Genomic DNA, 26,596 nt, shown 5'->3' with positions numbered 1-26,596 from the left:
CACACGCACGTTTGCACATGAACGCACGCACACGGACTTCCAGTAAGTTTGCTTGTGCTGAGAAATTCTATATTTACACACACACACACACACACACACACACACACACACACACACACACACACACACACACACACACACACACACACACACACTGTATATCCTGCCATGTATTTTTTGTTCATAGCAGGTTATACAATGAGATTGTCCTCTGCAAACGTATTTTTAATACCTATGAATTGTGAAATTTTAAAGTATATTATTCATTTCTGCATGTAACTATGTTGGGACTTTTGCAGTGGTATATAATCTGTGCCAAAATAGACAACAACAGGAATCGATCTTTTGTACACCTCTCTTCTTGTCCCCTAATGCAGTGGTCCCCTACCCCCAGGCCGCGGACAGGTACTGGTCCGTGGGTCATGTGGTACCAGGCCGCACAGGAAGAAAAATCATTTACATTACATCTGTTTTATTTATTTTGGAGTCTGAAAGATGTTTTATTTTGAAAAGTGATGTCTGTGCGGAATGACGCAGACGAATGTGTGCGTCTTTCCACTTGAAAGGTCTCAGTCATGTGACAGGTTACCCCTAAATTAAGCGCCCAAAACCACACCTGTGTTTTGGATTAAAGTCAAGGAAAATTATCCTGAGATCACCCAAAAATTATCAAAAACCCTGGTTCCATTTCCAACGTCCTGTCTTTGTGAAGGGGGATTTTCTGCAGTGACCGTGAAGAAAACCAAACTGCGGACTAGAATGGATGTCCGGAACACACTTCAGGTGTCATTATCTCCCATTACCTGTACATCAGCGGTCCCCAACCACTAATTCCCATTATTGTAATTATTATTATTTGATTGACTTGTTCAACATTTAATTGGAAATGACCGGTATTTCTCCTTCGCTGAATGCACTGATTGTAAATTGCTATACAGACACTACTCTACGTATTTTTCGATTTTATGTTTGAACTGACTGTAAAATTATTTTGTAAAAATACATTTTTGTGAGTGAATTTTTGAGTTTAGCTCGCTCTACGTAGTACGGGATGTTCAAACGATCTTACGTTTGACACTGCGTCCATTGTTTACATGGCACAAACGTCAGACTGAATGTGCCTTGCCTCTTCCCAATTCATCGAGTGTTACCCTTTTGTTAAGACGTCGTATTTATTTGAAATTAATGTTATCATTTTACAATGTTATGTTTATAATTAATGATTTAGGGGTGTTTTATAAGATACGGTAATAGAATTTATGGATGTACATACAGTATGAATGGTCACACATTACTGGAACATACAGTAACAAATTACGTTAATTTTCACATTACGTTCGGCCGTTCGGAACCTAACTCAAAGGGAAGTTGAGGAGAGTCTGTATTTAAAAATAAATCTCATCAGTGCAGTCACTTTGATCAAGTTTTTAATATAACTATTTCTTACAATTATTTTGTTTACAAAGATGTTAATTATCAATTTATGAAAAAAAAGTTGTTTTTCGTCTGTTTATGTCTGCATTTTTCATAAAACCACTGTGGATGATTTATTATTAGACTACAGCTGTCCTGGCGTCATTAATGATTATCGAGCAAATGAAGACCGGTCCATGAAAATAGTGTCTTAAGTGAAACCAGTCCGTGGCGCAAAAAAGGCTGCGGACCGCTGCTCTAATGGAAGAGATACAGCTTCACCTAGGCCCTTACACCACCAGCCTTTGTTGCAGTTAAAATTGCACTCGCAAAGTAAAGTACATAAACTGCTGATTGGAGATACCTGGAGCTGGGAGGTCAACAGTTCCACATGACACAGTGCTGACGATCAGAGGAACAGGCTGGGAGGGTTGCTGATCTGACACCAAATGTCAGTGGGGTGCTGAGTGTCAGAAGCCTGACAGGTACACCCACTGATGAGGCTACGGGTTATACTCAACAACAATGGACAGGAATAGAGTTTGCCTTGCTAACTGTATGGGGTGTTAACATGGTTACACTTACTAGTGCAAGTGACCTTGAGATAACAGGTCCAGGGTGATCAGATTGCACCACATTCCTGGTGGAGAAGGAGGAGACTGGGCTGGTGTGTATGACAGCAAGCAAAGCTGCAAATGGTGCAGTTTGGTGTAAAGGGGCTACATGTTGAGGAAACCCACCAGATCTTGAAGCCATTAACAAAGCCATCCTGAACTGAACTCGGTTCACTTCAAGTACACACTGAACAATAAAAATGGAAGCTTTTTTCTACCATTTCATTTCAAAGTACTATGGAATTGCAAAGTTGCAAAACCTGAAGAATTGTTTGGAGGCAAATAAAAGCGGGTTTAGTAGATGATTGAATGAATGAATGAATGCCAAGCCCAAAAGAGACCAAGACAATTCTGTCTTAGTAAGGTGGCCTCATTCTTCAAGTCACACTGAATATAATGATAATTTTTCCATCCCGCTTCAAAGTGGTGATGTACTGTAATCGTCAGTGTTTGTGTGCTCATCTGTTCGTTTGTCCACCAAATATCTTCGTATCCATTGCAGATAAAAAGATGCAACAAAAAGCATTTTAAAAAAAGCAAATTACTCGGGTGACAAAGGAGATGAAAATGAGATGATGACTTTGACAAAACTAGATCAAGGTCAAATTACAACTTTTGCACATGACTATGACTCAGGAACCGGATGCTATAATCTATGACAGTAGGTCAGAGCCCTAGCTTTGATCTTTGACCTATGCAAGTAGGTCAGGGTCAAATTATGAATTTAGGGGTACCGCAGGACATTGCAGTCTCTGACTGCCTATTTCCTCGATTAGTCTGTAATGATTTGGAAAACAAGGTACAGTACATATGTTTATTTTATAATTATAAGAATGAGATTTTTCTGTGCCTCATTGTAAATTAAATCAGATTCTCTTGCCTTAAGGTTTGGCTGCTGTGTCTGATCACCTCATCTGTAATGAGTAAAAATATCTGCAACATTTTAAGTAAATAAAGATTTGAAGTTTCACAAACTATTGATTTTCCTTATGTAAAGAGAAATATATTAAGAGACTTGCTCCTCATTCTTTCTGCAAATACATAAAGTTAACTGTTGTGGCAACTGTAAAGAAAAATACCATCATCAGACAGACAAGTTAAAAGTGTATAAAGGTCTGCGCACACTCTACCTTCATTTAATCTTTTTCCCTAATTCTTATATTTTCATAAAAGCTCTTATAGGCCAGATGACCTCTTCCTTTCCAACTTTTACAGTGTCAACATGCCAGCTGAAAAGGAAGAGTTCACAGATTATGTATTCATAGATTAACGTGAAATGTAAAAGATGTTTTATTAAAGTTAACATTTCTTGACTGAATCTGTTACAAAAGAACTATGTGACATAGAACATGACAATGTAAGAGTTTGACTATTGCGTCTGCAGGACATGAAGGTGTAATATGTGCTAATTAAATCACATGTTCAGAATGAATTACATGTTGAGGAAGAAAATGGAAGAATTAGAATCAAATTGATGCTGCAGAATACTTATTATGTTTTGCCATCTAAAGCACATTTAGATATTTATTTTTTAATACAAGCATCCATAAATACTGTATGTTAAAAATGCATTTCAAAATGTTTGGGAAGTTGTGTAAAATATTCACAAATAATTAGAAAAAATAATGTATCTTTGAAAAAATTCTTTTACAGCACCAACAAGTATTTTTATTTATTTTTGTCATTATGCAATGTTGTCTTTTTATCCTTCTATTCTTTTGTTTCCAAGTATTAAAAACAAAAGAATAGTTTTATTGCTTTTATTGTTCTTATCTCTTTTACCATTCTGTCTTAATTCTTGCTCTGGTGTATTTTGCTTAATTTTACCTCAATTTTAGCTTAATTTTGTCCTGCTTTCATTTGACCTCACTGTTTTGGCTCTTTGTTGCCATATGTATCCTGCTTTTGCCTGGTTTGTCAAAGGACTTTGTAAACTCTTTTTTTTAAAGGTGCTATATAAAGTTATCAGTATTATTATTAAGTGTTCCTAATGCCATGGGAAAGAATCCATCATGCCAGAATCTAAACCACAAATCGATGGCAGGGGCGTGTCTTAGGGTGTATCAATCTCTATCTGGACTTGAAAACCCTTCTTCCCTGTCTGTTCTCACCCAAGTAATGTCACAGTTGAGCTGACACCTGAAACAAGCCATAGAAATTATTCCGCTGATAAATCAAATTATTTCAAAATGCATTCTATTGGATGTAATTAAAATTAAAATTTGAACTTACATTGAAAAAATGTTAATAAAAAACAAAGCATCATAAAATTTCCTTTTTGATTTGCAGACACTCTAATGTCCAGCTCTCTGGGATACAACCGTAGGGGGAGCAGACATGCTAGGACAAAAATGCCATCTGTCTTTCAATCCTTCCATATTTGACCAACTATGATAGAGGAGTTTGTCTATCATAGTTTTTTCTTCTTCAGACAAGTAAGAAGAAAAAACTTCTTTGTCTGAAAATTCTCAGCCATTCAGGTCATGGCGTATTGAATAGAGTCAACTTGACTTGTATGACAAGCTTGTTATCACTTGAAATTAAAGCAGTAAAATGCTTTCTACACTGCTCTACTGTGGCTTTATCTGGAAACATAATATCATTTGCAAAGTCAATATATTGTTCAGCAACCTCAACACATCCTGTAACAACATAAAGTACAGTGACCATCCTTGTGATAAACCACCTGGAGTGGAAAAACCAACAGTGGAAAATTGCCTTTGGCCCAAATTAAAATGTTAGTCTGAAAGTGCCAGCCCCATCATCACTGAACAGAAAAGAAAAGTAACAGGGCAAAAGAAGGGCGTTGGCCTTTCTATCTGTGGGTCGCGTGATTCACTGATGACACCCACCCTGCACAGGATAGGCTCCAGAGAAAATGGATGGATGCTAGAGCAGATTTCATCATCTGGTTCATGGTAACGCTTTGAGGTGGAATCTTAAGCAGTTGGACATTTTTGTAGGGCGAACCCGAACGATAACATAGACAAATTATCTCTAGACAAGATGGGACACTGGACATTTGTAGTGTGTATCGGGAATATGGATATTAGACCTTTCCCTCTGATGATAATGGGACACCAGTAAAAATTCAATGCCAGAACTCTGTTTGCCTCACCAGCCCATTCAAAAAAACCATCATTATATTTTTATTTATAGTAGACCCATTTTAAACAAGGCAAAACGTCCGCCTAGTAGAAAATTTATTCTGCATAATAATAACTGGGGTTCAGAAGATTAACAGATCAGTTTGATTGGTCTGTTTGTTGGCAGACTTACACAAAAACGAAAATATTTTTCCTTGTAACTTATGGTTGGGTTGCAACAGAGAATCTATTAAAGTCTGGAGAGCTCAAGATCAGGTGGATGATTCAGAAATGTATTCCACTTTTATTGAACATTGAAAGATTTTTTTAAATCATACATACATTGTTTGATGGATTGCCAAAAACTGGGTTGATAAGATACTGATAAGAATATCCCATGTAAACAATGATTTCTTTATTTCTTTTTTGGATTTTGCAACATCTTGTGTTAGTTCATGTTAGACTGCTAAGCTCAATGAGCTCTTTGCTCTTTTTCATCTTTTGCAAGTGTGACATTATAGTTACACATTTGTAAAAACCCAAAACTATCAGACATTAATATTTTTATAAATCAACCTGTCATACCTCTTTTCTGAGGCTTTATTACAATAGTGAAATATTTTAAACAAACAAAAGAAACAACGATAACTCATTTAATGGGTAAAGCCGGAGGATGCGCACATGCTAACGATATCATGACATATTCTTACAACAACTGATGTCTCTGTTAACTACAACTGCATCTATGTGGTTGAGATGCAACCCCTGTTTTCCCTGTGTGCTACCTTTTCTCTTTCTTGTTCCTCAATGATGCTCTCTCGCTCCACTGGACCATTAAACTCTCTTTCTCACTGCTATCTTGTCTTCCAAGCTTCTTTGTCACGCCCCCTGCCCTTTACTCTCTTACTCGCTCCCTGCTGTCAACTGTATTCAACTCTCACTGTTAGAGCAATATCACCAGCTGTTCTGTGCCAGAGCCTTTAAGATGCATACTTTCACCTGTAAATATATATGAGAAACTGCATTTTGTAGGTCAATGTGCTGAGGTCTAAAATATATCCTGTGGTCATTGACTGTTGTATTATTTCCCCCTGTTGCCATGGAATGATCTCCTACTGCATAGTAACAGTAGCCAATTAACTGTAGTAGATTAACACAAAAATAGTCATTAAGGACATAAAAGTTGATAACGATACACTGGCCTCAGAGCTTTCTTTCTACTCTCCAATCCACATCCTCAAGCTGAAACTAGCAGTGCAGTGATGTGTGTTTCTGTGTGTGTTGAGCTGTGAAGGGAAGCCTGCTGCGAGTGTGCAGCTCATCTGTCTGCACACGTGAGAGGGAAAAAGACCCAGATGTGAATGTAGAGACAGGAAGGCAGGGGGGGGGGGGATTAGGGCGGATGTGATCAGAGAGAGCTGATCTGCCTGTCAGCAATGGTTGGCACTCACACACATGCATACATTTATGCATCTACTCTCATACAGGGAAACAGCAGCACATAAAGATTTTGTTCATTTGTGTCAAGCAAAGAGATGTTAAAGATGTTAAAGACGGCTTTTTGCATTTTACTGACAGGCATACATTTTCACTGGTATAGTGACTACCCAGGAAAATTACTATGGCGCATTGCTTCTAAGTACAATGAAGGATCAGCATTTCAAAATAGCTATTAATTCCTGGTGGATTTTATTTTGAGAGGGCAGCAGCCATTGACGTCTTTTGCATCTGTATGAAGAAAGAATACTGTCTCACTAGTCAGTTTCTTTCTGATGAAAGAATTACAGCTGGCTTGTGAAATAATGGACGTCACATGAGATGATTTAAACACAAACTAGACAGTTGGTCAAGCCACTTTCCTAGTGATCCTTTGTATGATCAAGGTCAAACAACAACTGTCTCAGAGATTCTTACATGTTACTTACTGTTATGCCTAGAATTTTGGTTTGTATTAATGTCATTAGTTTAATTGCTAAATACTATTTTACCAACTGAAAGAGAAATATCCAATGAGTCTAAGATACAGTAGCCCAACAACGTAGATTTCTGACATTTGATATTCAATATAAAACTGTCAGTTTTCTTTTTTTTCTACAATTTCTTTGCAGTCTGACTTTGTAAATGACAGTAATATTTAGTGACCTTTGAAGAACATTTTATTCACTGCATTCTGCCACTCTTGAGAATATGTTACGCACTCAACAGAGCACTGTCCTCTGTTTAATATCATTCTTTTAAACTCATAAAGCTTTTGAATCCACTCTCCAAGAAAAAAGAAAACAAACATCTCTGCAGGCGGGTGATATTTTCCTCTTCTGCTTCCTCTCTGGCAACACGTGTATGAGACTTGCAGCAGTTTATGAGAGATGAAAGGGTCTTTATGAATAATAAATTATGAATGGATAAATTATACATGAAAAGGAAAGTCTAGGAAGCTGCTGTTTTCATGTGCAGTCACTACCATTGATTTAACTGTAACAACTATCACTTGACAAATCCTGTACAACCCTGATTACAATGATGTATGGATGCTGAATAAATTATAAATGAAACTAGAGTGAAAAGTTTCACAGTCTTTTTTCATCTACATTTAACTGGGTACAGCAAAAAGACAAAGAGTTTAATGTTGAAGCTAATTGACTTTTTTAGTGTACGTACAGTCATTACGCATATGATGGAAACAGATCCGTCCCTTGATGTGGGAACAGACAGACAGTTTGGGGGCAGGGGGGCACTGTCAGTGCTTCAGCCTTCATACAGTAAAGCTCGTACAGTAAACCGACCGACAGACAGACCGACCGACAGACAGACCAACTGACAGACAGACACTTTATTAATCGCGGTTGAAATTGCACAACTCTACTGCTCAGGCATACATAATGAATAAATACTGGATAAACACCAGAAGAAAAAGAAACACTGACACCACAAGACTTACACTATACTAACAGACACATGCAGCACTAACAGGACATATACTGTACTAAACTAAAACTAAAATATAAACAGTATAAAATTAAGTTAAATAAAATAACATAAATAAAAAGTGAAAGTGAAAATAGCAGGAGGCCCGTACGGTGGGTAAGGTACACCCTTCTTACATTGTAAAGCATGTCACTGTCTAATGTCACAACATCACAACACTTTGGCCCGACTACACTGCAGCACAGGCTGACATCTCATCTCTTCCCTCCATTCAACCACGTGCTGACCTCGCCACCTCCCCACCGCTTCTCCTAAGAGAGTCATTGTACCCCCTGATGGCACGGGGCACGAAGGAGGACCTCAGCCTCTCTGTGGAGGCGCTGTGTGACAGCAGTCTGTCGCTAAAGGTGCTCCTCTGCTGGGAGAAGGTGGTGTGTAGGGGGTGCCTGGTGTTGTTCATGATGGCCCTGACTTTGGACATGGTCCTGCTCTCCAGAAGTGTCTCCACAGAGTCCAGGCTCAGCCCAACCACTGAGCCTGCTCTGTGGATGAGTTTGTTAAGATGGTCCCTATCTCTTTTCCTGGCCCTCCCATCCCAACACATACTGAAAACTATGGACTGATAGAACATGAGAAGGAGCTCAGGACAGATGTTGAAGGAGGCCAGCCTCCTCAGGAAGTACATCCTCCTCTGCCCCTTCTTGTACACACAGTACGAGTTGAGTGAACAGTCCAGTTTACTGTCTATCTGCAGTCCCAGGTACTTATAGTTTCCTACCACCTCTAATAGTCATAATAAGTCACAACAGCAGCCAAAGAGCACCAGGGTGACAACCAGGAGGTTTACAGGTCCCAAATGTACTGGTTCTGGTCTTACCTAATCTTGGAGTCTGGTTTAGACGATGAGAAGGAGAAACAAAATGATTTCTCCCTGCTGCTCGCGTCTCTGTAATCCACAGCCTGCAGGACTCATCTAACTGGGAATTAATAGTAATTTCTCCTCTCTTACAAATTTAATCACCAGATTATACAAACACAAGTTGACACAAACAGACTTACATGAAATTATGGGTAGCTACACCTGTGCTTTTATATAGTGTTGATGAGTAAATTGATTTTCAAGGTCCTGACAAAACCCTGCACGTTTCATTCAGTGCTGCACTGCATCTGCTGGATTCTGCCATTGGAAAAGAAAAGGAGCTATCAAAAGAACCTGCGAGGGACGTAGAAGGGAAAAGTGGGGGAGGGGTGAAATATTCAAACCCAGGAAAACGCTGAATCTCAGATCATTGTATTGTTCCAATTAAGTGTAAATGAAGGCAGGCATCACCATGGGTGGGTCTTGACTTCTAGAAGAATAATCAATGAAAAGGAGGGAAATGTGTAAGAGAGAAAGAGAGTAGCAACTTGAGCTATGCCCCTGTTGATTTAAGAATCAGATGAAAAGGGTACTTGGCCCATGAATATTGTGATAGGCTTTTTCTACATTTTCCTAACATTCTTTATATTCTTTAATGTTTCTATCAAAGAGAAATCTCCAATTAACTGAGAGTGAAAATAACCATGAACTCCACAAGTTGTGATATCATTTCTATAAGTACCCTGTGATGCACGCTGCTCACATGCTCTGACAGCCATGAGTTCAAAGCAACTGAGATCAAATGACTGTTAGCGATAGCGAGAACTGGTGCCCGTCTTTTTCTGCAAATTAGTAGACAAAATGCACATTAGCTGAAGAATTGATGACTTCTACACACCTCGACATAACAGTAATAACTGAATGATGCCAATGATAAAAATGTGCTGTCTCTGCCACTGTTTCTGTGTGTTATAAAAATAAAGTATTTCTTTACGAATAAGGGACCCAATTTCTTACTGATTGTATTTACCTGGATAGTAACGGCACTACAGCCCCGTCAATAATAAGTGACAGAGAAGAAACTAAAACTCCCATAACTAATTGTTCTCACTGTTGATTAATGATTATAGTTAGTACTGCAGTAAAAATTAAGTAATGTAAGCATACCCATGTTTAGCCTGAATAAACAAATAATTTAAAATAAATGATGTGTTCAACAGTTTAAGATTGATTAGGGAATAAGAACGAATTTATCTATCCACAATTAAAAATGTACAAACTCTTGAATGTTCTTGGACATATAATTAAGTAAATACTGTATAATCCTGAGCAGCACTCAGAAAGGATGAGTAACCACAGCTCCGACTGTGGTTACTCACTGGGAGCTGTGGTTATATTGTTGTCATGAAAGTGGAGGAGATGCTGCCATAAAAAGGACTTTTAGACTATGCCCGGCTTGATAATTTAATCTTTTACAGCATAATCAACACTGACATTTATTGACTTATAATACTGTCCAAGGCTCTTAGTTGTCAAATTGAATAAAAATAGCATGAATCAGGACAGTATAGTGTCAAATGTAAGGCAATGACACAAGAAATAATAGTATGGGTTTGTTGTTAAGTATTAAATGTTTAACATAAGATGTTCAAAGCGGAAAATGTATACATAAACTACTTTTTGGAAATGGTTCTAAAAATCTGATTCTATCTGAAAATGAAATGAAATTGAAATTAAGCTTCACTTTAATAACCAGCTCGTATAAGTTCTGCTGTATTTGGGGTGGCAGTAGCTCAGTGGTAGAGAAGGCAGTAGAGCAGGTCGTCCAATGTTCCTGAGATCGGTGGTTCGATTCCCGATCCCACCCAAAAAAACACCCAGAGGGGAGCTGACAGTAGGAGGTGTCAGCTCACCTCTGGAGCACTGCCGAGGCACCCTTGAGCGAGGTGCCCTTGAGCAAGGCGTTGTCCCCTTTACAAGTTGCTAATTTGGGGCGCGCCGTAATGGAGCTGCCCGCCACTCTACCTCCCCCTGCATGCCTACAGGCCCCCTTGTGTGTGTGTGTGTGTGTGTGTGTGTGTGTGTGTGTGTGTGTGTGTGTGCTACAGGAGCCTGTATAAAACTAACATATATGCATGCATTTGAAGTATTTACTACTAACTAGATGGAGTGTGCTTTTAATTTCCCTTCCGGGATCAGATTAGTATATAAAAATAAATTTAAAAATAATGATAATAATTTTGCCCTGAACAATGTTGGGTCGACAAAACTTGTCTCAAATTATTTCATGCGAGGAAGGATGCAAAACCAAGATGACCTCAGCCAACCTTGAGAAAACAGCAGCACTTTGTCACAATTGATAAGTGAAAATGAACTAATGCTTGCCTTATTCTCAAGAGCAAGACAATAAACATTATACTTATTATACTGAATTGAATTGCTATTAAGTATGTCAAAGACAAAAACTTAAATATTTTTGTCATAGATGAACATTTACAGATTGCTAACACTACTAGCCAGTGGCAGTGACAAATGAATGAGTCATTCATGATTGATAACTTCTTTACTCGGAATTACTTTTTAAATTTAAAGTTGTTTACATACATTTTCTTATGTGAAATATTGGAATCGAGTTTCCCCAAGAACTGCAAGCAAAAGGCAGAATAGGGATCGGATTCCTTAAAAATGATCAATCCTCATTAAAAGATGAACAGAGATAAATGTTTCTTTTATTTCTTGGTCAGAAAGTTGAAAAAATCTTACTCTGCATTAAAGTGTATGTGCAGGAATAGGTACTTTCTTGAGCTGCAAGTGCGTAATGAATGTAGCTTGGGGCCACAGTGCAGTCTTCAAAGGAAGGATATGAAGGGAGGAAAGATGGCCTCATAGTAAGCATTAAATACTGAGGGGCATCTGTGCATGTTAATGTATTCTGCTATGTTTATTTCTGAGTAAGGCAACATACATGTATTCACATGTGGGTGCATACATGTTTAAATTTGTCTTTTCTGTAATCACACTTAGATACAGACACATAATATTGTGTGTAAATTTTTATGTAATGTGTTGTTATCCAAAATATATCATGACCAGCTTTTACATTATCTTCTGATCATGTTGATGTGAGTTTTGTTTGAGCAAATCTTTAGTAGTGTCTGTGCTACTGATTAAGCCGTGGCAAAAACAAGTTTTACTAGTCAAAGAAATCTTTGGACTTGAAATCAAATACTTCCAAATGTACACATAATGATACAACACACACCTTTCAGATGTTGGGACAGGGGAGTGAAATATGAAATATTAGGCATACTGGCTTATCTGGATTCTGGATGTAGCAAACCAAATGACAGAAACAACCCCGTTTGTATCTTCACGGTTGAAATATCTGGGAATGGTGAATATAAAATGCTAAATGAAAATAATATATGTTGTGGTTTGTTTTACAAAAGCTCAAGTCAGACACATGTGAGAAATAATTGCATTAAAGGTCTCAGAGTCATTGTGCCATTTGGTGTTGGCCTAAGTAAATACAGTAAGGGGCATGTCACTGATCCTAACAGGTGATGACCCTTCCTGGATTGCAGGGCGGCCAAGAAGTGAGGAGGTCCGGGAAACTAGAAAGTGAACATTTGTGTGCAGTAAAATGTAAATCTGTTGTTAGGATGGGCCTGAAACAGTTATAAAAGAACAATTTGCTGTAACAACGGTGGGAGCATCACTCTCGAGTGCTCTGATCCCCATACAGGTATGTATTAAAGAGGCATGACTGATCACACCGTGTACGTAACTTATAGTTCTTCTGACAATTAGCAACTCTCATTTAGCAGGAAGAAATTCCCTGACACATATGATGTCAGAAGATTTTTCCTGAAGAGGCCCAAACAATGTGCAGGTACATATTGCTTAGATGAGGGAAACACCAGTGTGTCCACCAATGGGACAGGACCCATGTCTTCTAAGCATGAGCCAAATGAATGAGGGTGTGAATGCAGCGCTGGTGCAATGAGAGAAAGAAATTCTCCAGGTGTTGGTAATGGATGTGGGCAGAGTAGGAAACAAATTGTATTGATAACAGAGAGCTGTGTATTAAGAACACAAGTTTACCCGAAGAAACTGGACTCAATGATGACTTCAGCCTTTTTCAGTTAAAACTGTCTAAAGTTTATAAATATGACTTGATTATCATTAAGTGGAAATAAATAAGTTCTACTTACTGTGTAATCATAATTCAAAACCTAATGTAGACAGAAATGCTGTTGTGCATGTGTCAGTGGTCCTTATACGGACAGGAAAACTAATAAGAACAAAGGTTGAGAACCAGCTTCTCTTCCATCTTGATACCTACCAGGGTAACGAGCCAACCCATTTAATAAAACACTTATCACCTGAAAAAGATGAGTGTTGACCCTAGTATCTGTTTGAAAAGGTGCAAAGAAAGGCTGAGTACTCTGGAAACATTACACCTCGTCCTACATCCTCTTTGTAAACCATTGATAAAAGATGATGGAGCTCAGAGGAAAACCATAAATAGGCAAAAGGCCTAAAAAGTAGAGGACACATGCTATGTGACAAAAAAAAGCTAAGTGGATTTTAAAATTCGAAACCAAAATACTGCATCAAATAGATGTGTCTGTTTGCTGTGGTCGTCTCCAGCTGTTAGAACTGACCTGACTATGGCAGACAGACGGATGTGACGTTAGGTGGGGGTCTGATCTAGAGCTGGCTGGTGGTGCCTGCGAGCTGGAGGTACTTTTATGTTGGGGTTTGACATCATCCCTGTATTCAGTGTAGTCCAAGTTGCTCTTCCACACCATCACCTGTAAAAAAAATGAACTCCTAAATTAAACTCATTCCTGATGCAAAATAAATATTTAAAAAAGCATACCCAGAATCTCCATGCATTTCCAATGATTTTTAACATAATATTTCATATTACTATAAGTGGCACAAGAAAGTTACATATTATGAACCTACAAAGATACCAATAAATAAATCAATTGGATGTTTAAGCACTGGATTAAGATCATGAACATTACCTGCTCATCAGATCCTCCAGACGCAAAGTATTCTCCTGTCCTGGAGAAGGACACACATGTTACTGGACCCTAGGTCAAGGAGAGGACATGGAGAATTGAACAAGGAATGGTTTCCTCAAAATGAAAGAATTATGAACTGCTGTGCTCTAAAAATATTCAGCAAATCCTGATGGCTAAAAACCCAAATATATTAGTTACATCAGTATAAATACGTGTTAAATATCGGCAACAGAAAACACAATAATTCAATGAAATACAGAATACAAAAATAGATTTGTGTAAAAATTCATAATATGTGATGAGAGGAGTGGAATTTTTGTGTGCTTAGGTCATAGCTTTTAGGAAAGTCATCTTTAACCCATCTGAAGAAACAAACCTACTTAGAAAACAAACTTAATAGTGTGTATGTGCGTGTGTGTGTGTGTGTGTGTGTGTGTGTGTGTGTGTGTGTGTGTGTGTGTGTGTGTGTGTGTGTGTGTGTGTGTGTGTGTGTGTGTGTGTAAATAAAAGTGGGAGTGGGTGTGTGTAAATAAAAGTGGGAGTGGGTGTGTGGGCCTGCAGCAGGGCAATCAATAACAGAAAACAGAGACAGGTAGTTTGAGGTCAAAGCCAAAAAGGAGCACCTGGGGGATGTCAGGACTTTGGCACGCCATGGGTGTGCATATGAGCCTGGAATGTAGACAGGCTCCAGCTTCAGAAACTCAGAAATCACTATCCTTCTCTTAGTATTTTTTTTAACTTCACAGTGCAGAATGGAGTCAACGATTACAGCCTGAGCACTCTAACTGTGTTCAAAGGGTAGATGAAGGAGAGGACACACAAAAGAAGGGGGAAAAAATGAATATGAAAACAGGAGAAAAAAAAAGAACCGTGTCCTAAGGCTGGCACCCAGACAGGCTGGTCTGGATGAGAAATGGTTTCCAAGAAGTACCTGAGAGAAGCAGACAGTGTCACTATGGCAACGAGACAGTCTGACAGACAGCATGTTCTGTCTCTGCTCTGCCTGCTGCCAGGCTGGCACTTACCAGAGCCATGAACAGACAACCCTCCCCACCTAGCAACCATCTTCCCCAGTCCTCCACGCATGCGCACACACATGCGAGCGAGCGCGTGCACACACACACACACACACACACACACACACACACACACACGGAGATCAAGAAAAACTGACCAGTACATTTTCAGAGCTAATAAATGAACAGACATTCCAAACACATCATTGGAAAAATATTATTGAGCTAAATTAGTTTTAAATTCAATTTCATGACCATAAGTTATTGTTATTACTATTTAATTACAATCTAAATTACTAATTATTGTTGTTAATTTTTTTTATAGTTTTAATCATCATTAATGTTTAAATCATTAATATGATTACAGTAATACAATTGTTACTTTTATAAAGCAGAGATGTGTCCTTTGGGTCAGGAATGATGTTTTTTTGAAAAATGTTTTTCAACTGATCAAACTTCTCTTACTTTTAGATTAGTCATCTATATTACATCTAAACTATCATTTAAAGTATCTGCTGGGTTAGTCCTAAATCAAGATGGGTACTACTAAAATCTGATCATATTTTCGAACGTTAATGGTAAAACTTGCAGATTATGCAAGGTCGTCACATTTAGCATTAGTGTCAGTTACATGTTGAAAGTTTGTGTTCAGGCACCAGCTTGCAACAATACACTTCTGACTCTGCGTGCTGAATACGGCACAAAAACACTCCATGTGAGAATGAAGTTGAGCATTCCAGCAGTGAAATGATTCTTCTGTTGGTTTCGGCCACAGCTGCTCGTTTGTCTCGTCTTGTCTCCCACATCTTCTGTCACACCAACCACCTGCACTTTGCTTCCAAACATATTGGAGGGACCTGTGCTGTCCCTCCAATATGATCACTGTCTCCAGTCCATAAAAATAAATGTTGTCATATCTGTTTTGCAAACTTTACCGTTTACCCTTCTGTCAAGTTACTCACTCTACTCCACCTTGTCTGTCACCCTCAACTTCTCTACCAGTCTCAGTTCCTGTGAAAAGTTGACAGTTGAAGTATGTAAACTCACCCATGTTCACTATGTATAAACTACCATCCTCTGTCTCACTTACACATACTGTATATACAGGCAAACCTCGGTTTCCGGCCACATTTCGTTCCGGAAGGCTGTTTGAATTCCGATTTGTTCGAATTTCAAATAAATTTTTCCCATTACAAATAATGTAAATGTATATATATATATCAAATTTTATAGTAATGAAACATATCAAAGAAATGTAATAGAAAGAAGCAAACACGAGAAAGAAAGAAAGAAAAAAAAACATCGACGTAATCAGGTTAGCCTAAGTTACCATTGTCTTTTGGACAGAAGTTTACGGTACTGTAACTCGTGCTACAGGCAATGGAACGCAAAGTGAAAAGTTATTGAATACAGTAAACTAAAATAAAAAGCACATTACCGTCACGTTTCCTCTCAACTTTTCGTGCCTTTTCTCGCGCTTGGCGGCGAGAAATAATAATAATAATAATAATAACAATAATGATGAATTAGATCTATATAGTACTCAAAGACGCTTTACATTGGATTCATTATTCATTCACTCCTCATTCTTACTTGGTGATGGTAGACTACATGTGTAGCCACAGCTGCCCTGGGGCAGACTGACAGAGACCTGGCTGCCAATCCACGCCCACGGCCCCTCCGACCACCACCGGAACAATCACACACATTCGCACACCACTGGAGGCAAAGAGGGTAAAGTGTCTTTCCCAAGGACACAACGGCAAATGACTCGGTGGGAGCGGGTATCGAACCGCCGATCTTGAATCATTGGACGACCCGTGATACCACTGAGCCACGGCCGCCCCAAAAAGGCATTCATTTCACGTTCGACTTCCAAATTTTGACTTCCAAGACAAAAAAATTCCAAATTTTTTGGTCGAATTCCGATTTGTTCGATGCCCAAAGTGTTCGAAAACCAAGGTTTGCTTATAACTGTACTCTGTCTTGATCCGGCTAAGTGTCTTAGTGTATGTATGTGTGTGTAGTGATTTATCATTAAAAAAGCCAGTCAATCCACACTCACAGAAAAACACATCCAATCAGACGCATCACAAACCCATTAACCTACACACCAATGCTAAACAGATAAGGGTCTCTTTCATCCACATAGCTGTGGATGGAGAGACAGTTAGCAACTCGATTGCTCCCAGCAGTAACAGACTGGTGGAGTTACCACTGAGCCAAAAAGAACGACACAGAAATAGCAACAGTCAGCAGGAGAGGAGTTATTTGAAGGTGTGAATAGAGAAGGGGGGAAAGTGTTTTCGCCAACTTGGCAGAGACAAGTTTTTGTACGAGGTGAAAGAGAAGTGCAGGTGACACACAAAAAGACTGATGAATATTGAAAGACAGGCAACATGGACAGGGACAGATAAACAGATGGTCCACGTGAGCTACTGGCAACACACTGATATCCACAATTAGCCAGCAATCCAGTCAATCAGCTGTTTCTACAAACAGATATAGTCAGGGTGCTGTCCCGACTGTTTCTCCGGTCAGACAAAACGCAAGTGTAGAGGAGGAAGGAAAGAGGGAGATAACAGGAACACATACAGAAAAAGAGCAATAGGTGATGATTGCCTCACAACACATAGTGAGGAGGGTTAAAGAAAAGGATGGGATTGGATGGAAATGGAGAGGAGGATGAAAAGAAGAGGAGGAGGATCAAGATGAACGGAGGCAGAAACACAGTTCTGTTTCCTTCCAGCAATAATGAGACGAGTCATTGTGAGTGGGCCAACCACTCGCTGGGCCCATACTAAAATACCCCAAATATGAAAAATACATCACTCATACACCCACACATTTCAAACAATCAGATATTCAAAATGCTAATTTAGAAACACTCTTCACAAATTGTCAAGACAGAATTATCGGTAATGGACACACACATATAAACACACCCAGGCACAGTAGAACAGGTTACTTATTTATTTCCATTGTAGCAGTGGCATCATGGCCTGTGGGATATCCGAACTATAATCTGTGTGTGTGTGTGTGTGTGTGTGTGTGTGTGTGTGTGTGTGTGTGTGTGTGTGTGTGTGTGTGTGTGTGTGTGTGTGTGTGTGTGTGTGTGTGTGTTTCTGTTCTTCTACCTGGTGTCCATGCAGGGTGTACAGGAGTTTGCCCTCCACAAGGTCTAGTATCTTCATAGTGGAATCGCTGGATGCCGTGATGAGGAAATTACCAGCCGGATGGAATGACAAGCTGTTCACAACACCACCGTGGACTGGAAAGTAGACACACACACACGCACGCACGTACGCACGCACGCACGCACGCACGCACGAACACACACACACACACACGACTTTATGACAGTCAAGACAATTATTAAACAACTCATCCGATCATAATCAGGAAGGCAATACCCATAATGCAACAAAAAGTCAAGATATTATATTCGAGTGATGCTTCTGCTTCGTGTTAAGACAGAACCAAAAGTCCTGTTAATTTCTGTGTCTCTGTAAAACGGATGAAAGAAATCGGTTCAGTTATGGAGGAACACTTATGAGGCTTTTAGAGTCCAGTTGGTGACACTTATGAACACTTGTTAACATGGCTGCCTTGTGACAACTAATGTACACTAGTGCAGTACATCACAGTGCCTCAGATGTTGTAGCTGGACTGGTTAGACTTGATCTCCCCCATCAGCAAAGTACAGAACCCAGACCACAGTATCTAATCAAAGCTTCCCCCGGAAATTAAATTATTCTCTCATGCATCTGCCGTTTTCTTGACTTGGGGCAAAGAGCAGCAAACAAAAGTGACACAGGCCCTCTGCTGGCTGCAAAATGCTATGACATGATGATACACAGACAACTGTACCTGCAAAAAACCTGATCCAAATACGCAGACAGCACTGATTCAAAAAACAATACAATACTGATTTACAATATATGATGAAAACTGAGGTTCAGAAGGAGAGGAGATAAGTATATTTAACACACCAATAAATTCAAAATCAATACAAGACATCTAGAGAAGTACTGATTACAACAAGCGCCGTAATCATGTGCCGCATGGTAGCCCAGTGGGTAAGCAAGGCGGTTCCTGGATCGAGTCCCGCTCTGTGCAGAGTTTGCATGTTCTCCCCGTGTCTGCGTGGGTTCTCTCTGGGTCCTCCCACCTCCAAAAACATGCACTCCAGGTAAATTGGCCAGTCCCAAATTGTCCGTAGGTGTGAATGTGTGCATGTATGTTTGTCTGTTCTTCATGTGGCTCTGTGGTGACGTGGCATCGTGCCTGGAATGTCCCTTGCTTCACTGCCAAAGTCCACTGGTATAGGCTCCAGCAACCCCGCAACAGCGAAAGCGGGTACTAAGATGAACTAATGAACAAATGAAAGACTAATCACGCAACAGTTTGTGTTATGTGAAGAGACTAACTCCCGCAAGAGGTAGAGGTTGATTATAGTCACAGAGACTGATGAGATATATGAAACATGGCATAGCTACACATAATCTGTCAAATCGTTGGAGGTAGTAGGTAGTGTTCTGTCCAGACTGAAGGCACGTCCTGTCTAGGCCTGTGTGAACTGGAGGCCGGTCGGCGCAAGAGGAGCTTCCGCAAATGCTTGTCAGCAGAGGGCCCCAGCTCCGGAGTCCGGACCTCATATATACCGGATACCCAAGCCATGGGGACAGTGGAGCTGGAACTCGGCATTATAATAAGATATTTTGAAAAATACAGCGTTGAAATCTAACGCCATTAAATGACAATCCATAGAGAAGAGTGAGACGACTGTATATTCTGACATGTTTTTGATAAAATTTTATACGTATTCCAAATTGCGTTTGTGTTTTGTCTGTAAATAAATATACCTATCATATCGCCAAATGATACCATAAATAAACACACTGTGGAAAGGAGAAGAAACAGCAAGGAAGGAGAGGAAAAGCCTTTATTGTCACGATCCATCTCTTCAGACAGATGTGACATTATTAGATCTCAGAGCTCCAATCCATTTAAGATAGCGTATTAGAACAACCAGGCTGGCAAGCAGGCTGACAAAAGACCTCAACATTTCATTAATTGAATATGTAAGAAATCAAGAGTCTTGATTGCCACTTTAGTGGCAAGCTTTTAAGCTTAAATACATCCTGCTTCAAAGTGGTGGATTTTGTTTTATTTATAAGTGTTTTGAACATAGATGTGTTAGTTCACTGTAGAATTTCTAGTAGAATAACAGCTCTAAAGTAGAGTGGTGGAAATGAGTTTTCCAGTGGATAACACAGGATCTTCATCGTCATTATCAGAATCATCTGATCATAAATACCTTGGTGGTATAGCAACCGCATGAGAGCAACTTAACAATGAGGGACACTGGTGCAGCTAGGTTGCATGTGCATTTGGGTATTCACATGCTACTAAAAAGTTCCACTGAAAAGTAACTTTCAGATACAGCTAAAGGAAAAAATTGTACATACAAAAATACAACATGCCTTGCAAGAGGGAAATGCAAGCCTTGTGTGCCATGTCAAGGGAAAACAATGGTTTTATTGCTGAGGCATTTCTCATGATACATCTCTCATTATGAACTAAATCTGATACGTCTCCAAAACAAACTGAATATTGGTAATATTATGTGAAGTGTACTTTGGCAGAAACTGAAAAAAGATCCTCAAACTACTTAATTGTAAGCTGAATTCTTCTTTTGCGTGGCATTTAAAGTGTCCTCACCTTGGTAATGCTGCAGCATCTTATGGGATCGGATGTCCCACACCTTCACAGAGCCGTCAGTACTGGCAGCAGCGATGCAAGTTCCACTGGGATGAAAGTCCACAAGGTTTGCATAACTTTGTAAAATGACAAATCAAATTTAACAGAATTAGTTCACTGGTTGTGGTTTTACAGTACTTCCAAATAATTATTTCAGGCAATTCAAATTACACAAAGCCATTGTCCTAAAATATGACTGAGAAACACTCACCAGACAAGTAACTGAAATAGAATAGTTTTTTGTAACAAAGGTTGTAATGACCTAGTGTTCTGTTACTGAGATTGGGATGGGACACAAGTTCTCTCACTTAATTCCTTCTACTTGTTCTGAAGTTGTAGCTAAATATTGGCATAATTTAAGCATTTTCAATAATACTAATAATAACACTAATAATACCTACAGTAAAAAAAAGCATAGTGCGCCATGTTTTTATCCTCCACATCATATTAGATCATTTATCTTATTTTCTTCTTAATAGAATTTTGGTCTTAAATACTCACCCAGCATGTTCATAAAAAGTATGAATACACTCTCTGCTGTTCTTGTCCCACAGCTTTATAGTTTTATCATCACTGCACGATAGAATCAAACAATCGTCTGGAGAAAACCTGCAACAGATTTATTTAAAAACATCAAGAAGTGACAGACTCAAAGTCTTTTTAATCATTTTTCCTATCATATATATTCATTAAAGATGTCAAACAATACAGACGTTAGGTATGTAAAATCAATGACAAATTAAAAATATCTCAAATATCTACAGTACCCAAAGACATTTAATCAAAAAACTGTCATAATTTTGTAGGAATGTGTGCAGCATACTTGGCGCAGCGGACCCAGTTGATATGTTGGTTGAGAGAGAAGAGAAACTTCTGCCTGTGGACGGTCCACACTTTGATGGTCTTGTCGTCAGAGGCTGTGACTAGAGTCTGTCCATCACGAGAAAAGTTAACGCAACGGACTGATGCGGTGTGAGCCCGGAAAGCTGTTGACTCAGCCTTCCTGCACAAACATAAACAAAAAGACTGTGCTTAAACTCCTGTGGATGATTGAAAATATAAATCTTCTTCTGTGCTGGCAGAAGCAGGAGACTATTTGGAGCTATGTAACTACTTTTCTTGTGTGCGTGAGTCAACTGTCATTGTCCCTCATGTTTGCTTACAATGAAATACAAAAAGCAATTCCAAAAGTGATAGATGGGTCAACATAAGAAAGGTATATTACTTCAAAACTTACATACTAGGCACCCAAAGACGTACAGTCTTGTCTCTAGACGCAGAGGCCACCAGGTGGCCACTTGTTGAAAACTGAACTGAAAAAACTGCATCTTTATGGCCTTCAAAACGATACGCTCGCATCTGAGGTTTCATGTTCCAGATCATCACACAGGAGTCCATAGAGCCCGTAGCTGAATGACACGCAAGACAAGGAAGCTGAACATCACTTATGACCACAGAAATCATACCAAAAGGGCAAATGGGTACACAACAGTAAATAATCTAAAAAGCATAACAGGGACTGAGTTTAAATAGTAGTTACCAATTTGCTTCATGTTGCAGCTGATGTCCACGCTAGTCACATTGTCTTTGTGACCTCTGAAATGTCTCTCAAGAGCTGGATCAGACTGCATGAAGAATGAGACAGATGGAAGCAGCCATATTTAAGACATGACAAGTTTTAAATTTTACACATTTCTCAAAAACCATATATGGACATGACTAAATAGACAATAATTGAAGTTTAAAATAATAATTTTAAAAAACTTGGTTGTCTCCGCAATACATGGGGTAAAAAATTATAGCTTTACCAAACTTTGTATTTAAATTAACTTACGGCATGTCAAAACTTCTGCTTTAAATTTATAAGTAGGGAATTACTCAAAATATCATCCCTAAACCAAGGGTATTAGTTTGTGACCTTAATGCTCTTGAAAATTGTTCCACAAACATCCTGTACTAATTCAGAATAAACAATCCCATATCAAAATAACACAACACATATCATTCCCCTCCAAAGGCATATCTTAATTTCACAGAATAGGATTCTGATCTAGAGCTGGATCCAACTGCACATGGGGTGGAACAGGCGGAGATTTATTTTAATGAAGGTTTAATGAAGGTTTTATTGTAATGAAGGTTTAATTTGACAACGTTGAAGAAACCAACTCTCGCGAGAGGAAGAGTTTGATTACAGCCTCGGAGAGGAGCTGTTTGCCCGTGCTCAGATTCAGGTACTGTACGTTTACACCAAACACCCAACAAATTAACATTAAGTTTCCGTTTCCATTATTAAATAGTTTTTTTTTTTTTGTAGTTTATGTTGTACAACCTCACATTATGGTAGGAAAGGTTTGAGGCTCTCATATTACAGACTGTAGTAACAATTGAAATAAGAACAGGAAGTGCTTCCTGTCAGGCAGAGTTCAGGGTGCAAATGCTGCCGCGCTAGTACCAAGTTACCAAGGAGACGTGAGCTGCGGTGCTCGCCGTAGCTAGCCGTTAAGCTAACCCTTGGACGAACCGGAGATCAAAGAGCTCAAAGGGGACTTCGATTTAGTCTGCTTATTATTGTGTAGGTCTGGTGTAGACAAATGAGACATATACAACATGGCAGAGCTGCACATTATCGGTCAGATCGTTGGAGGTAGTGGTTTCCCACAGAACACCTTGTTTTGCAAATGGGGATTTCATACGGGAGGAGCATGGCGTCTTCTGTCCGGGCTGAAGGAAGGCCAGACGCAAGTGGATAGCCCCCATGTGGGAGACATGGCGTACTGGAACCACCCGATCGATCTACACTACGCGACTAAGGGACTCCAGGGCTGGCCAAAAGTCCACCTTCAGGTGTGGCACCAGGACTCCTTCGGACGCTGTCAGCTGTACGGTTACGGGTACTGTCACGTCCCCTCCAGCCCGGGACACCACCGGGTAACCTGTGTGACCTGGAGGCCGCTCGGCTCCTGGCAAGAGGAGCTGGCGCAAATGCTTGTCGGCGGAGGGCCCCAGCTCCGGAGTCCGGATCTCATATATACCGGGGCGGACAGATACAGACTGCACACACAAGCCATGGGAACAGTGGAGCTGGAACTCGGCGTTATAATGAGATATTTTGACAAATATGGCGTCGAAAGTTAACGCATTAAATGACAATCCATAGAGAAAAGTGAGACGATTGTATATCCTGGCATTCACTCCATCCATTCCAACACCCGCTTCTTCCGCTGTCGCGGTTATTCTGACATGTTTTGATAACATTTTGTACGTATTCCGAATTGCATTTGTGTTTTGTCTGTAAATAAATACACGTATCTTAACACCAAAGTTTTTTTCTCTTTAACGTCTGTCCATAGCAAGACATTACGAGGTCAGCAGGTCAACAAGCAGATTATTAACAACAATAATTTATAATTATTTTAATAATAAATGTTTTCCAGATATTTCCAACCAGAAGGTTCATGCCACACATTCCAAGACCTGTGTGGTGTCTCTGACTTAATAATAATAATAATAATAATAATAATAATAAAGTATTATTATTATTAGTTTTGTGTACTTTTCTGACCTTTACTGATCTGAAGTATACAAGGTGGACAAAATGTTCAGTCCATATTTAAAGTTTAGGTAGCTCATTCATTCTCTTCCATGAACTTATGAAGCAGACTCAGTTGTCAAGCATGTTGAGCGTGACGTAGTGTACAGGTTCAAAACACAACAATCACTATTAAATTGATCAAAAAGTAGACAATAATCTGATTGAAGATGCTGACTAACACATTCACAAACATTGTTGACGATAGGATCTTACTGAAGTTATCAGAATTTGTATTTACATGATGTAAATTAATTAAATATTTTTTTTAAATTTTAAAAATGTACGTCCTCAACTGGCAACTCTGCAGGAAATATTTGGAGTCTGTTTATTAAAATACCCCCCTGATCATTCACAGATGACACAAGTGTACATAAAGGTGTTCACACCTCATTAATATCTTCATGAATTTAACTCGTCCAAAAGTGCTGAAGAGATGCACACGGAAAAAAAATAAAAATACCGTACGGCTATTTACAAAACAAAATACTGCGTCAAAAACACAACAGACATGCACACCATCTTTGACAGACAGACAGACAGACAGACACAGACAGACAGACACAGACAGACAGACACAGACAGACAGACAGATGGACTTGCACACCATCTTTGAATTACTTATGCTGCATAACTGACATTTACAGACAATTTAAATAACGAAAGTTTCCCAAAAAATAAGAAAAACAAAACATCGTCCTTTCTATGTTTGTGTTTAGGAGGACGTTTCCGAAGAGCGATTCTATCTAAAACCTTGTCTCCTACCACACTCGCAGGTTGCTAAAATAGTTACAACAAACTTCAGGAGAAATGGTTGAGTGGCAAAACCAGTCTGATTGTTGACTCACCAGTGCAGAAGTCATTTTTCTGGTGATGTTGATCAACGACCACCGTTAGATCGTTAGCTTCCCGGCTAACGTTATCCTACAAGGAGCTGCTAGCTGCTGACAACAAGGAAATTCAGTTTCCGCGCCGCGATTGGCGCTGAGCCTCTGGGCGGTTTTCTTAAAGGGGACGTTACACATCTTAAAGGGGACGTTACACATCTTAAAGGGGACGTTACACCGAGAATGGATCGGCCAAAACTTCAGTGTCAGAGACAGGATCGCGTTTAAAACCTTGAATTAAACCTCCACAGAACAAGATAGTTAATTATACAAGTTTTATATTTAATTGTAAATTTCCACTTATTTAAGTGAAAATATTCAGTTTAATGTGTAGTGATATTCATTACCAGCAGGTGTCAGCAGTGGAGCATTAAAGGAAATCAGTGGTCTTAAATGTTACTATGAGGAAGTAGAAAAATTGACTTTTTATATCCACCGAATCTTTAATGTACAGCAGTGATTTTATATGAAACATTTTCTACAGGTACTCCAGCAAAGTTTCCCCCTTCACTTAATTTCACATTTGCATGTTGCTTGATTACATACAATGCTTTGACTCACCTGAAATATCGTTCGGGGTGAGTCATGGTTAAGATAAAGAAGTCCTTCCAAGATGGAGAGATGGTAAAAGAGGCATTTGTTCAAGCAGCTGACTCAAACCCTTAATAAATAGTTAATGCATTCAAAGATGCAACATCTCTCCTCAAAAGCTGCGGCGCCATCATCTGACAAACTTCCAGAACCTGGCATCAGAGCTGACAAGGAAAGGGAAGGCCTGAGTGATACATGACAGCACACACTACACAGAGCAGACTGACAATAGTCTTTCTAAGTTTGAAAAACTATGTCAAGACTTTTAATTTCTCAAGCCAGTCGCTACATTCGTGTGCTATCCTTTTCAGGAAGATGCTGAGGTTGATTCACTCACATCAAACTCTCATGCAGGGGAAGAGGACACTTTGACACTACAACCAAGCATTCAGCGGAAGTCCAGAGGTCACAGGCAGTTCTGGAACTCACTCACAGAAGAAAAGTACCCCAACATGAGGAAATGAGCATTATTTGCACTATTTGGCTCCAGCTGATTCCATTCAGTGCAAGTCATCAGAATAATCTCAGGACAAGACAAAAACGGAACATAGTTAATTGTGTTGTGTTGTGCAATATGGGCTTGTGCAAAAATTTCAAGGTACATTAACATACATTAGACATATAAAAAATTCGGAATATATTGATATTTAAATATATGTTTTGCATTTTTGTAGTAGGTAGATCATTTTGACTTTGTCATTTTAGAAGTAGCTCACATACTTAAACAGTGTGAGCACCCCTGATTTACAGTAACAGTAATACATTTAAGTACAGTAATACATTTATAATACTTGTAATACATTACACTAATACATTT

General features: G+C 39.2%; 2 protein-coding genes across 2 annotated transcripts in view; one reads left to right on the top strand and one right to left on the bottom strand.

Moving 5' to 3' along the window:
* poc1a (POC1 centriolar protein A) overlaps window positions 1-25,254 on the bottom strand; it is a 43,753-nt gene extending 18,499 nt beyond the window's left edge. Inside the window, exons 1-9 of the mRNA XM_068315247.1 lie at window positions 25,150-25,254; window positions 22,253-22,337; window positions 21,950-22,121; window positions 21,536-21,715; window positions 21,214-21,321; window positions 20,674-20,789; window positions 18,087-18,220; window positions 13,934-14,002; window positions 13,565-13,714 (exon numbers count right to left, since the gene is read on the bottom strand). Coding sequence (XP_068171348.1) covers window positions 13,565-13,714; window positions 13,934-14,002; window positions 18,087-18,220; window positions 20,674-20,789; window positions 21,214-21,321; window positions 21,536-21,715; window positions 21,950-22,121; window positions 22,253-22,337; window positions 25,150-25,164 — 1,029 coding nt within the window. The 5' untranslated portion in view covers window positions 25,165-25,254. The remainder of the gene's footprint in view (window positions 1-13,564; window positions 13,715-13,933; window positions 14,003-18,086; window positions 18,221-20,673; window positions 20,790-21,213; window positions 21,322-21,535; window positions 21,716-21,949; window positions 22,122-22,252; window positions 22,338-25,149) is intronic.
* On the top strand, window positions 23,114-24,027 carry b9d2 (B9 domain containing 2). Its single transcript, XM_068316218.1, has one exon. It carries the CDS (start codon window positions 23,320-23,322, stop codon window positions 23,845-23,847), a length of 528 nt encoding a protein of 175 aa, XP_068172319.1. The 5' UTR covers window positions 23,114-23,319; the 3' UTR covers window positions 23,848-24,027.
* Window positions 25,255-26,596: the final 1,342 nt, after the last annotated feature.

The sequence above is a fragment of the Antennarius striatus genome, chromosome 5 (genome assembly GCF_040054535.1).
Source record: "Antennarius striatus isolate MH-2024 chromosome 5, ASM4005453v1, whole genome shotgun sequence".
Taxonomy (NCBI): Eukaryota; Metazoa; Chordata; class Actinopteri; order Lophiiformes; family Antennariidae; genus Antennarius; species Antennarius striatus.
This window is presented reverse-complemented; position numbering and strand designations above follow the sequence as displayed.

What these genes read in the sequence shown, in the direction of transcription:
- b9d2 (XM_068316218.1), top strand. Translation starts at nt 23,320, where the DNA reads ATGGCAGAGCTGCACATTATCGGTCAGATCGTTGGAGGTAGTGGTTTC.